The 13,899-nt window shown below is 45.8% G+C and overlaps 1 protein-coding gene across 3 annotated transcripts in view; it reads left to right on the top strand.

The window, feature by feature from the left end:
* Positions 1-13,899, top strand: part of RORA (RAR related orphan receptor A) — a 374,848-nt gene that overhangs the window by 289,360 nt on the left and 71,589 nt on the right. Inside the window, exon 1 of one of the 3 annotated variants that reach the window (XM_072345259.1) lies at positions 13,403-13,585. The exons of the other annotated variants lie outside the window; for them this stretch is intronic. Coding sequence (XP_072201360.1) covers positions 13,555-13,585 — 31 coding nt within the window. The 5' untranslated portion in view covers positions 13,403-13,554. Of the gene's footprint in view, positions 1-13,402; positions 13,586-13,899 lie in introns of those variants that run through there. 3 annotated transcript variants of the gene reach the window in all.

Raw genomic sequence — 13,899 nt, 5'->3', positions numbered from 1 at the left:
AGTACGTGGCGATGATCATCTACTGAAGGCTTCTAGACCATATGCCTGCTCTTCTGTGGGACTTTTGCTACCTGGGAGACGAGAGGCACTTGGAAGTTGGTGAGTGCTTTGAGTTCTTTCCCCAGATAAAAAGCAGATGTCTGGCAGTGACAGACCTTCTCCACGTCATCTGGGCACACTCCCAAGGCTCCTGTAGGAGCAAAAAGAAAAGAGTGGCTATTGCCCTCCTGCTGCAAACAGACCGTTGTCTCCTGCAGTTTGAAAGCTGCATGAGGAATACTGCAGAAGGACAAAGCAGGTGTATCTGGAGAGGTGACAGCCTAAAGCAGTGGATTGTACCCAACTGATTCCAACCATACTGTAGCAGTTATAAATGTTTGCTTTCCTTTTTGGTGCTGTATGCCCACAAGATGCTCACTGCCAACCTTCCTGCTGTACAGCCCATGGCTGACAGGAAGAACAAGGAAGAACATGCAAAAATAACCTTGTCATCCTCTTATTCTTTCTACCATATTGCTTGTTAGCCTGCTCAGTGAATAACTAAATCAAAACATAGCCAGACAACTCTTCAGGTCAGGAATATTATTTTTTATGTGTAGCATGCTTATATCTCTGAAAAGGCTTCAGTCATATGCCTTAGGACTAAGTGAGGTTTCAGTGGCTGGAATTGTAGATGTAAGAGTGGAAAATGCCACTTTCTCTGGTGGTTTCCCTGTTAGCTGGAGCTACTCAGCAGGTTGAAACTGCCCCCTGTTAGAGTTAAAACCACAGGCCTGTCTGAATGGTGCTGTTCAGTGCTGGGTAAAGATCACTCCACAGCTAGTCTAGCAGAAGCCATGTGGTTGTGTTTAGCTGTATTGTATGTGCTTTGGGAGCTCCAAGGGGTTTACAAGTCATCATCTCCTTCCGTGGTGTGGCTGAGATGTTGTTAGTGGCGTGCAACTTCCCCTGTGTGTATGTGACCTGTTCTGAAATGGACAAGTCACCTTGCTAGTGAGACAAGCCTGGGGTTCTTGAACTCAGGCAATCACAGCATATTTGACTGTTGTTCTTAGCTTGATGTTCCAGCTGAAGCCCCGCTGAGAGGTGCTCTTAGTCTTGTGTATGTTTGCGTGTTTAGAGCTGGCCTGAATATTCATATATGATACTGGCTGTTAGGGTCTACATGGAGTTAATTAGTTGGATGTATCTGAAGAATTACAAACCTTGGGTTTACAGGAATTGTTATTGTGTTTTTCCTCTCTGTTGGTGTTTGATTTATACCTACAAGTCATTCCCAGAAGGAATTCAACTAGATTTATCTCCCAGATTTTTAATTTAACTGATGACTGTTTACATGAGCGTCCTTGCCAAAGTGAGGTGATTTGGCAATGCTCTGGAATGTAAAGGTTAAGTATATTGATTTAATCTTTTCCTAAAGGAGCTGTTCTCTCTGTGGCAAGGCATCATCATTTTTGTTCTTGAGTGCTTGCAGCTTTATTTGCATGGGTTTAATTGAATTTTGTCTATATTATACTGTAAGTTGAAGACAGCAGTTTCATATATTTCTTCCTTCTTGGAATAAGGATTTTTGTACTCTCGGATGATTTGGTAATGAACCCTGAATTTCCCTGAGCAGCAGTTCGTCAGAGCTCTCAATATGATAAGCACTGAAAATAAGGGAGAGTCTGCCATTATGTGCACAGTTAACGAGAGCTATTCACAGTGATGGTAGGATCTTATACCCATGTCTTCATGTGATTAGCGCTATACTTAGCTTACAAATAAGCTTATCTGAATTGTTAGCTTATCAACAATATATATAAACTGCGTTTGTTTCAACATATGGTGCAAGCTTGTGACAGTCTCAGCTTTAAAATTACACGTTCCTGAGGAAATGTGATCCAGAACCGGTAGCTTTATTTTTAGAAATGAGATAGAATCTGGGGCAAGGCGGGGGTGGTTCATTTATGCAGTAAGTTTGTTGGGTTTTGTGCCTATGATTTTGGTGTAAGCTGTTTGTTGCCACTCAGGTAATTGAACAGCAACCAGAACAGCTCAGCTGAAGTGTTCTTTCATCTGTTGTACAGTGTGTGGTCCTTGCAGGGAACCACAGGTCTGGATGGATCCCTTGTATCTGTTCTGCTGTCCTGGGTTGGAAAGGTGTTGATGAAGAAGACAGTGCCCAATCCAGGGCTTCTAATCACGCATCCTGCAGAATCAGATTTGGATCTGGTGGTTTGCAGGCAGAGTAACTCCCACCATGAAGTGTGATTATGGTGGGGATAAATCAGGAATGAACATGGTTCTCTTACACCTAAATTGAAAAGACCTTTTGCTTTTTTTTCCTAACAGCGCAATGCCTCTACCTTGAGTACTTGAGCTCGGTGCTAACAAATGAGGCTTCTTTTTAGATATTTCTTTTTCCTTCTTCCTATGTCAAAGCAACAGATTTCCTGTTATTTTGTGTTTCTTTTCCCTCATTCCTGCAGGGCTCATTCTTAATTCAGGGATTTCTTTTGATCCATACAGACCTTTAGGAAATGAATTTCGAGCATATGATGTTTCGCATTGGTGACTCCTAGCAGTATATTGTTGTTAGTTAAAAAAGCCAAGACCCAGCAGCCACAGGAATTTATGCCCGTCGTGGAAAATCTAGCATGGTTTCTTTGGTATGGCAACACCAAAATGTCTGCTGGCATATTCAGCTCAGGCACTTATAACCATATAAAGTGAATGCCTTTTAGGAATTGGATTAAAACACAGACATAATATTTTCCATCAATTTGACATTGAGAAATCCCAGACATACAGTGCTGCAAGTGAAATTAGATACCTTGGGAAACCTATTCCAAATGGAAATCTAATATGTGGGATCCCGACTCAGTCACCACTCCCTCAGGTTTTTACCCTCCCCAGAATATATTTGGATCCACTAGAGATGTAAATATAGTAACGTTATACCCAGTAAACATGCACAGATCGCATCAGGCCAGTTGCGCTAAGTGTGGCCATAGAAAAACTGCAAACTTGGCTGTGAGTATTAAAAAAAAAGCCAACAGTGCCAGTAATGCCTATTTACCTGCTTTCTGATGTTAATGCAGGTGTGCAGTTCCACTATTTGTGGAATCATTTCGGCAGACTGTATTATTTATAAACGGAAAATGACAGAGTTTATGGTGAGCCTTCTGTCACAGTTGTTTGGCATATGGGAATTATAAATAGGCCTGGGTAATCAGTGATGTGCAGTGCTTTTGGCAGCGTGGTCATTTCTGACCCAAAAAAAAAACCAAATAACCCACAGAAGATAAATATATGAAGGTCCCTTTTAGCTTTTTTTTTTTACGTGTAGGAATATGTTGTGTTTTGGTTTCCCTGCTGCAGCCGTAAGGAAAAATGGAGTATTTTTAATATCATTTGTTACATGCTCACACAGCAAGACTCTTTTCAAAATAGCTTGAGCAGTTACAGCGCTTTGGGCACTTCTTGCTCAAGGTAGTAAAACTGGCATGTAATTAGCAGTCCTGCTTGCCAGATGTGTTTGAGAGCCCCCCTCCAAAATATCCAACCCAGTAATGAGCACCCCAAGTTTTAGGCCTGTGGTGCAGCTCGTGTAGATGTAATCTGAAGTAACCGTTTCTGAGTGCATGCTCAAGTCTTCTGTAAATCGTGTGGAAGAGGAAGTGGTTTCTCAACTACATGGACAGCTTGCAGGCTTGGTTTGCAGTGATACCAGGTATAAGATGGCAGTCCAAAAGGCGCCGTTTGCTCTTGCCTGGCCTGGTAAAGGTGGGTAAAAGTTATTAAAGTTGCAGAAGCCATTGTGCTCTTTGCAGCGTTTTTCTTCCTAATCCCCATGTGCAATCAATACAATTAGAAAGTCAATCTGATTCTTTTCTTATTTTTACCTTTTTAAACACTCTCTGTGCTCCAGCTTCGTCCAGTTCTGCCAGTCCTTTGATTTTTGCTATTCTCAGCAATAACTGGTTTCTTACCTGAATTTAGTCAGCATTGTGTAGGACAAAATCCAGTTGTCTTCTCTTCCATCACTGTAATGCAAGACAAATGCTCTCAGCTGTGTCAACCATGTAAACAGGCCATGATTCTGAAGCAGCTGATATTCACCAAGAAAATGCCAGCCCGTGTTCCCTTCTGGCTGTGCATACAACGTGGACAAAAACCAGCTCTGGTTTTCATGCCCTGAATCATTGCAATAAGCTAGCAGGGTGATGTGCCACTTAATACTTTACTGAAGTATATACATGAAAGTTGCCAAATAAACAGATTTGGAGACTTATGTATCTTGTAATTGTGGGAAATGTTTCTACTAGTTTATTAGATAATAGGTGCAATTTGAAGAAGGAACATGTAGTTCTCTTCATCTCCACTCCCTGTGCATCCTTTGGGTGTGGGCATATAATAATGAAGTGCGCAGCTCAGCACATTTTCAATTCACACGTTGACAAGAAGTTGTAAAGCAACACAGGGTTCCTTCTGCTACCCCAGCTACTCCTGGTGAACAAGTCCAATAGACTTTTCCTCAAATGGCCTTTATTTTCTTTTTTTCCCAGAAAAGGCTTATTTTAAGAATTGTTAACAGAATGCTCGTATGACTCGTGCACTTTCCCAACCTCGGACCTACTGAAGCTTTCTGCACGAAGATCTTTTTGCAGATACAAATGAAATGAGCACCTTCCAGGTGTTCCAGATGCAGTGCACACGGAAGCACTTTCCATGTATACACAGCAGTGTTAGCAGAGGGAGCAGAGACTTTAGTAAACACAAATAAACTCCAAATAAAAGTGGGAAAAACAAAACAACCTTTAAATGGCCGAGTCTTTTTAAATATCATCTTTAATGAAATATTCTCAAGCTAGGGAGGCGTGTATAGAGGAGGAGTGTGGCAGCTTGCTCTTTACCACTAAAAACTGCAGTCTTTAAGATAGGATAGCAGATATTGGCTTTTGTTGAACAAGAATTTTTATCTTCCTATCCAATCACCCCCTGCCACTAGGCTTTAAAATTCTTGTTTCCTTGGTCAGAAAGCTGGTTCAGACACCACACCTGCGGTTTCCCTCGTATTTGGGTCTTTTCACAGAACTTGGTTTCCATAGTAAGTGCTTTTCAAAGAAGTTAGGGTTCAAATAAAAGCACTCCGTAGTCCATCGTTTTATAAAGGCGCTCTCTCATTAACTCACTGTTGAATAACTCTTATAACCTCAGGTCTATTTGAATTCCACTCCAAATGTTCCGCTGCAGACCATCTGACACCTCACAGAACAGATTATAAGCTCCAACGCTGAGTCTCTGATCTCAAGTCTCGCTCTTCAAGCTATTTTATCATAATTATGTTTGAACAAAATATGCTAACTGATACAGTGATTGAGGGCCCGTATTTAGCCGCACAGGCTGGAAGCCAGGGGAAAAATAAGGAAATATTTTTCCATGAAACATTTCAAAAAGCTGATGTTTTCCATACTTCCTGCTATAACATAGTATGAACCTTATGCTTTCTCTGCATTACGTCTCACTAAGCTTCCTGTTTTGCTGAGACACTACCACTGATTCTGAATGAATCTCAAAGCTTTAATTCTTGTGTTGGGGAATGCATCTTTTTAATAGGCTTTATAGATCTTTCCTTTTGATTTTATCTTGCAATAATCCAGTATATTTCTTCCTTAGTATCGTTAATGCTTTGCAGGCTTACAGTGGTGATTGCTTGAAAACATTTTTTTTCTTACTTGACAAAACCAATGAAGCGTTTCTGTTGCAGTGTTTTGGCATGTTCTCAGTTTGGGATCACTAGACAAACTAAAGAGGAAGGGCTAGAGTTTGTGAAGGCAAAAATAATGCATTTACTTCCCACAGTGAAACTGCGTATATTACTGTCCTTAAATGGAAAAGCTTAACATGCAATGCACTGCTTTTGTATAGCTTTGAACAAAAGGCATGGCAAGGCCAGCTTCCCTGGCTTCCCTGTAGATGAAGCAAAGGAGGAGGGCAGATGTAAAATGTGTGGGGTTTAGAGTGGTTCCCTTCTTACCTGAAAGCTCAGTGCTTGGCCTGCTGTGTGCATTTTGCCTATAACATCCTACAACTTTAAGCTTGTATGGATTGCATAACCCTAATAGGTTTGTTTAACAGGTGGCTGTATAATAACTCTGGTGATGGATGTTCACCATTTCAGTTGCTCGCGTTAGAAAGCAAATAAATCAATTACTTTGAACTAAACCTAAAATGCTGTTCTGGGGAAGATGTTAACAATCACGTACACATTTATGTATATTTCTTTATCCTTCAGCTAAAAATGAGTAGGAAGACTGAAAGCAGCAGTTACCATTTTAATTTATTGGACATTTTTAAGAGAAATGTATTGAAATTCGAGTGTCTCTGCTTTATTGTAGCTGGTAGAGTATATGTTTTGCAATACATTTACCTTGGAATCAATACATCTCTGTGTTAATAACCAGGGTATGTGTTAGAGCCTGATTACAGATGTGTGCTGAAGAACAGCTGCCGTGTGTTAGAGGTAACCCCTCCAGCTACTGCAGCCTTAAAGATTAACTGTGTCTCAAATTAGCCTTGATTCTATTAGAAATGCCCCTCATATTTCATGCTCTGGAATGGAATATGGGGAAAGAATGTCATAATGTTTCCCTGTTCTTTGACAAGTCTTTCAGCAGGCTTGTCAGAGATCCTTTAAAATTGAACTGAAATAATCGGAAATGATGTGTCTATGTGAAAAACACTTGGTGAATTCCTTTCTGTGAGACAGGGGTATGCTAATGAGTTTTAAATCATCAGTTCAAAATGACTGTTATCAAGCAAGTGGTCATAGTTCATATCAGATTACTAAGGTAGGCAATGAGAAGGTTTCTAATTTGATCTGTTTTACTTCTTAATATAAGGCTTTTAAAAAAAGTGCTTGAGCTGAATTAATACAAGTGCAGGCTACAGAATCAGGTTTTATATGAAGCAGCCGATCATTCTGCCCTATATGCTCTGCTTTGTGATCATATTCATCAGCTTGGAATACTACTCTTCCTCCTTTTAACGCCAGAGGTTGTGCTGTGCAGGTGTTCCCCATAGAATGTGGTGATTATTAGTTCAAAATCAAGCAAACAAAATCCTCTCAATCATCTTCCTTTGTGAGTGAATCACCTTATTTTGCTTCTACTAAAGGCTGATGTCCTTCAGCAGCGTCACTTGATCGTGTCTGATATTTATAATTATGCAAAGGAATTATCTGTGTGGATCTCATGCCCAGGATCGGTGCCATCTTTGTTCAGTTTATTTATCACCATAGGTAGGTGCACGATGGTTGGTTTAAGAGCGATTGTTTGAGGCTGTTTTAACTTCTGAAAGTTAACGTCAAAGTTTATTACCCCTAGAGTTGAAGCCTTAAAAGCTGTAAGTGTGTTTGTTGTTTTTCACTCACTTGATCATAAGCAATGCATTTTCTTTGGTAATATTAAGGATGCAATGATATCATAGGAGAGAACATCTGAAGTAGTGAATGTTGCTGGAGTAGATCTTAAGTTTCATTAGAGCAATAGCGAGCGCCTATTCTATGACTGTAAGTGCCTAATCTGAAAAAAAACATAGCAAATAAAAGCAGTTTGCTAGCTACCATCTGAATCCCAACAAGTGAGAGGCTTCTATTTTGTATTGAGACATGAAAAAAAACTCTGAATCTTCTAATTTTTCTCATACTAGCACAAGTATTCTCCAGTGCAAAGCTGTATAAATAATGTGTATGCTCACAGGAGCAGGAAATGTGCCACTGATCAGACAGTGTCAACTTGGATGAATCCTATCCTGGAAGCTCTACTTTAAATGTGAGCAATAAAACCACTATTGACATGTGGCACTACTGACTGAAATGTCAATAGTTATAAAAAGAGTATTTCATAACGCAGGATCATTGTTTAGTTTGCTTGACTGGACAGATGCTTCTGCTTTTCCATGAAAGAAGAATGATTTCCATATTAGTTCCCCGAATGCTCAGCATAGCTTGTTTGTTCCACTAAAGCTCAGATCACATGTTGAAAATAGGAGCAAATTGCCTGCTGATCTTGTATAGTGTAAGACATTGACACTGGGCATGACCTGAAGCAATGAAAGTGTTGGCATGCTTACAGGTTAGCTTAGGTTAATTTTGCTAACTCTGGAAATGAGTACAGGGTGAAGCATTGCTGTCCTTACCTCTTGGCTGCCTAAGTGAGATTGCTTCTGTTCTCTGGCAACTCTGATTTAAACGTTGTTTCCAGAGCTTTCAGGCAGAACTGACAATTTTCTTTAGCTGTCTTTAGTGTATAGACTACTACATTTCTCTGGTTGTTATTATGTGAGCCTCCTTTAATCGTTCTGCTTGTCAAGAGGTTAGAGCGTGTGCCAGGAGCAGAGGCAGGCAAGAGGCCAGAGTGCTGTTAGTGCCCTGGGCACGTTCAGGGGCAGAGGATCCACTGGCTTATATATGCCCATATTGTCCTGACTGTTGAACCCATTCATCAGGAAAAGGCAATAAAACCACTAATTTACTTCCTGATGCTGCATTTGGACAGACACATTGGTGAGGAAGATTCTGAGAGCTCGCTCTGCTCACTGCTGCCCTTTCTCCAACTTTGGCCATCCCCAGTGATGCAGAAGAAGGTGGAAAGAGAAACCCAAAACTTAAAGAGAACGAAGAATATTATTTGTTCAGCAGGCAGCAGGAAAAAAACAATTGTTCTTATTGCTTGTGTGTAACTGGCTGAAGAGCTGAAGCATGCGGTCAGGTCAGTCATAGGTGTCCTGGGGAAAGCGAGGGTGGGTACCCTTCCTGTTAGTTCTCATTTTCCTGTTTTCTGGGAATAGATGAAAACAGGGCATGGCTGTAAGCACTGCAAGTCCTCTGCAAATGACTGTATGTGCAGTGTTTGGGGAAACTGACCTAATCACAGAACGGCTTGTGTTGGAAGAAACCTCAAAGATCATCTGCTTCCAACCGCCCGCTCACCGGCAGGATTGCCACCCACTAGATCAGGCGCTAGATGGGTTGCCCAGGGCCTTGAGCACCTCCAGGGGTGGCGAACGGCCATCATCTCTGCATCCAGAGTTGTTTTCACTTGTCACCAGCTCCACGTTCAGTTGTTAAGTGAGCAAATGGTATCTGTGCCCTGGAAGCCCAAGCGTCAAACTGTAAAGGAGCAAAAGGACTTTTGAAGATTTCAGAATACTCTGAAGAGAACTCAGTTCTTTTTGATCAGTTTACAGGGAAAGGCTTTTCTTTGGAGAGCCTGTTTGTGACAAAAATTATTATTTGATGATGATCCTTGAACAAAGATCTAACAATTGCTTCTCAGAAGATAAGTGAAATGTTGCTGTTTTTTTGTGCTACTGACAGCCATCTTGACAGCAGTGTTTGCACCGCCCGTTGAGTTGTCCCCATCAGAAGGGACACGCTACACATGCTACACAATAGCAGCTCCGGCTCTTGGCAAGCAGCGCTTGGCCAAAAATAGCCAGGTAAAATTAGATGTGAAAAAGAACGCTTTAACAACTTGCAAACAATTCCTGCTTTTTGTTAACATGAACTTCAGGATAGAGAGGAAGGTTTTGTCAGCGCAAAACGGTGCGGATGAGAATCTTTCAGAGACAAGGAGGGACTCGGTGATGGCACTGTGATCAGTAATCCAGGATCAGGCACTTAGTGCTCCATTGCAGAGTACTCAGACAAAAGGGGAGGTTACTAAATCCAGATGGATGTGTTTCTTGCCAGTCGTGGCTCATCGTGGAGCCATCTGCAACTAGTGGCGGATGATGAGAAAGATGAGATTATGGCCAGTCAGTTTAATGCCAAAGCATGCTGATGTTTCCTTACATTTTGAAAGGCAGCAAATATTGTATATTGTTCAAGGGATGCCTAGGTCAGAGGAAACTGGTTAACAGCATAGTTCACTAGGTAGCCCCGGTCCCTTACTGCCAGCAGTATCTCCAGCTGGTAACAACATGGACTTTGGACTTAGCTCTCCCTCAGATGAATCCAGAACATTTTGTCAGCTTTGTACTTCATTTCACCAGGTGCAGAACTGTAGCAGCCGTTGAACAAAGCGCAGCTCCCAGTTCAGCAGTTGTGAATAGCGATGTATTTAATTGAAGTTGAGGGGTAGTTTATAAAATGGCTTGATTAACAAATATAGCTGCAGGCACACACTGCACAAAAGCGTACTTCCTCAGCGAGAATTTGGGAAGGCATTTTGTCTGAAGCAAAATGGTACGATTGCAGGGTCAGCATCGTAGCGGTTTTAAATAGATGAAAAAGAGTCAGCTTAATGAGGACAACCTCAGTTAAATTCATCTTCTACGGTGTGAAGCGCTTGGAGTGCTGGAAGCAAGTGAAGATTGAAAATACCAGTGAATGTAAGGGGGGGAGAATGTGTTAGGGAGCAGTCCTTCTGTGGGTGTTGCGTATAGCAATTAGAAGCCCCCTCAAAAGTGAGTATCAATAGGATGGGCAGAGTGGTGTTTTGTATTTCGAAGCTTCAGAGCAGCAGTCTTCCTGCACTTTGTTTTGGATGTGTTTGGTAAGCTGGGCTGTTAAGGCCCTCCGCACCCGTCTGGTTCCATGGGGTAATTGTTGGTGCCTAAGGAGCCCAAAAGGCAGCGGTGCAGATTGATGCCTGAGGTGAGCTGTGCGTTGTACACTGCTGAGGCATCTGGAGCTGCACCCCTGGTGGGGGCTGAGCACTGTGCCCACCTCTAGGAGCTGTGGGCACCCACTTGGTGCTGTTACCTTTCCTGGACAGGGCTTAGCTCCAGAGAGGAGCTAGTTAGAGGTTGGTAGGAGTTCTCTTTTGTATGGGTGTTCTAAGTACTTAAAATACTTCAGTATTTCCAGCTGTTACTAATATGTATTTGAATCAGTGCAGCATTTCCTAAACATTTAGAAGAACTTATTTCATTAAAAGCATGTGAAAAAATGAGTGAAAGAAAAAAAAAATAAAAAAACCAACAAACCAACCACCTTTATCCTGACATAGTTGAAGCCATTTTTAAAGCAAAACCATCTGTGGGAAGTTGAACTCCAGGTGGTTTGAACAAAATGAAAAAGCTGTTCTCCTGCCGGAATTGAAAATCTGAGGACCCTGGCTGATTTATTGAAGTGTTTTTGTGCCACTTCTTTTCCTGTAAATTAATTCTCTGCCTGGGAGAAGCCCTGCATGCTGTCCCTTCTCTGCAAGAGGCTTTACACGCAGTTGTGTCTGTGAGCAGTGAGCAACTGTATGTCAGAGTGGTTGGGCAGCTTCAGCTCCAGCTCTGCCCCGTGTGGTTCTACCTGCTTTGCACAGGGGATTATTGCTTGATGCATTTTCTTTTAAGAGTGCTTTTCTTCTATGCTGTATAGGGGAGGAAGGTGATGGTTGCGCCCTGTGTTTATTATTCAAATCGTATTGATAAGGAGAGCTCAGAACTCTTCCTGAATTAAGCTTAATGATACAGAATGCAAAGCATGTCCCGTCGGGCTGCAGCAGCACTCGTGCTCCGAGCTAGGGCAACGTCGGCAACGTCAGCATCCTTCCGCAGTTAGCAGCATTTACATTGCATCTACTTGGGATTGCCTTTGGTGGAGCTGGGTAGGTAGGAGGAGGTATTTGTTGGTCTTGGAAGATGAAGTTTTCTCGGTGTTGTTGCTTACTGTTGTAGAAGGAGTGGTGGAGGAGGAGAGCTTTCTCAGATCCTGCCTTTGGTGTGCTCAGGGTGCCCTGCTGAACGTGTCTTCCCGGCCATCCTCGGTGTTTCCCGTTCCTCGCTACCTGGAGCGGGTCCGGAATATTGCTAGAAACAGTTGCTGCTCTCTCACTGTTACCGAGGTTTGCGGTCACCCAGCGAGTACCCCCGGTTTGTGTCGGTGCAGCACGCAGCAGTGCGCGGTAAGGTAGCACAGCACGGGCTTAGCAGTCCGGCACTGACAGCTCCTGAGCGGTGACCGTGATCAGAACGGACGGTCGCGCCGTAGCGAGCCCTCGGGCCGGCACCGCGCCGGGCGGCCCCGCGTTGCCATCCGCCCGGCAACGCCTCCCGAGCGCCGCCCCGCCCGCCGGGTTCTGCTCGGCCCTTCGGGGGGCCGCGTAGTGCGGGCTGCGCGCTGTGCTTTGCACGTCAGGTGTCACCCCGCATCGCAGGGCTCGTTTCAGCTGGTCTGGAACTAAATGCAGATCAGTAATAATGTAATGCTGCGTACCTTAAGGTTAAATGTCTGACGAGACGACTGCCGTTAATGGACTGTGACATTTTTCAAGCCACGGGTCTGACACGACTTGCTGTGTCAGAGAGAAATGCTCACGGGATCTCACTCACTGCCTTACATGTATTAAGGCATCCTTCTTTTCTCTCGTGCGTGCTGTGTGTTGCAGTGCTGCAGCTCACTGCCAGGCATGCAGCAGGGCCACGGTCACAGCGGTGCACTGCAGGCCCAGCTGCTCCCAGCAGCACCCTCAGCCTTGCTTGTGCCCGCAGGGATGCATTACATGTCCTGTGCCCATCCCCCCAGCACTGTGCTCGGCCGGGGCCACATCTCAATATGAGCACAGACAGCAGAACCAGCTCAGAACGCAGTACCAAATCCTTGCTGAATTGATACTGCTGCACCATGTTAGCTCTTGGCGTTGTCTTAGTAAGGAAGATAGAAGAGCATCATGAAGGACTGCCCTGCTGTGTGCACGCCTGGCTGCTTCTGCACGTGTTTTGGTGGTACCGTATTGCCCTCACAGCAGTAGGTAGGAGAGTCATTAGGGGTCGGTGCCGAGGGCTAGACTCGGTGTTGTCGTTTCACGAAGGCCCTTTCTAGACTCAGGTCTGAATGTGACACAGCACAGTGCTTCCTCTGCTCTGCTTTCCCTTGTTTTACCTTCCGTGTGCGCGCAGGTCTGATTTGTTGCTGGGAATTGCCCCGCTCTGTCCACTGCCTCGCAACGCAGTGTTGCTTTCCCCGGGTTTTCCTCTCTAGTGCCGCTCCTCCATCAGCTACAGCGGGCACTGGGAACAATGCCGCCGTTGCTAACAGAGGTTCCAGCGAGCCGTGGTTCCGGGGAGCGGGTTCAGACGGGCGGCTCTCGGTGCAGCCCCGCGCAGATCCGTGCCGTGAGCGCTGCCCTCCGCGCTCTGCACCGAGCGGGCGAGCTCCGCGCGGCTCCGCGCGTGCCGTGGTGTCCCCGCAGCGCTGTTGTTTTCCGCTCTAATCGCCGCTTCCCCGCGGTTCAGGGAAAAGCGGAAGCGAAGCGGGGCCGCGGCTCCTCGCGCACCTGCCGGCCGGGCCGCGCGGGGCGGCGCTGCGGGACCGCCTCGCCCCGAGCTCCGCGCCGCCCCTCGGCGCCGGGAGGGAGCGCGGCGTAAACAAGGCGGGGGCCGGGGCTGGCGCGCTGTCAGCGGGTCACATGGAGCCTCATATGGGCCGGGGGATGGCGGCGCGGCGCGGCTCTCCGCTGGCAGGCGGCGGCGGCTGCTGAGGCGGCGGCGGCTCGCGCCGAGGGCCCGTCCCGTCCCGCCTCCGCTCCCCGCCTCCCCGTGCGCTCCCCGCCGCTTCGCCCCTGACAAATGATGTGTTTTGTGCTCGCCGCGATGAAAGGTAGGCGCAGCTCGCGGGGCCGCCGTGTCGGGCGGCGGGGAAACTGGCGGGGCCGGCGCACGCTCGAGGCGCGGCGCTCCCCCCCCGGGGCGGCCTGCGAGCGGCACGCGGCCGGCGGCCCCGAGAGCGGAGCGCGGCGCTGAGCTGCGGGTGGCGGCGGGGCGGGCGGAGCCGCCGAGGGGTTGCGGGCGGGCGGCCGGAGCTGCGCGAAGGGAACCGTCCCGACTCCCCGCCGTGCCGGGAAGCCGTGCCAGCATCCTGCGGGAGGGGCGAGAACGGCGGCGTGAGGGGCAGCCGCTCGCGTTCAGGAGGGT

The sequence above is a fragment of the Excalfactoria chinensis genome, chromosome 10 (genome assembly GCF_039878825.1).
Source record: "Excalfactoria chinensis isolate bCotChi1 chromosome 10, bCotChi1.hap2, whole genome shotgun sequence".
In the NCBI taxonomy this organism is placed as follows: domain Eukaryota; kingdom Metazoa; phylum Chordata; class Aves; order Galliformes; family Phasianidae; genus Excalfactoria; species Excalfactoria chinensis.
The sequence above is the reverse complement of the archived record's forward strand: the minus strand, read 5'-3'. Positions and strand labels throughout refer to the sequence as shown.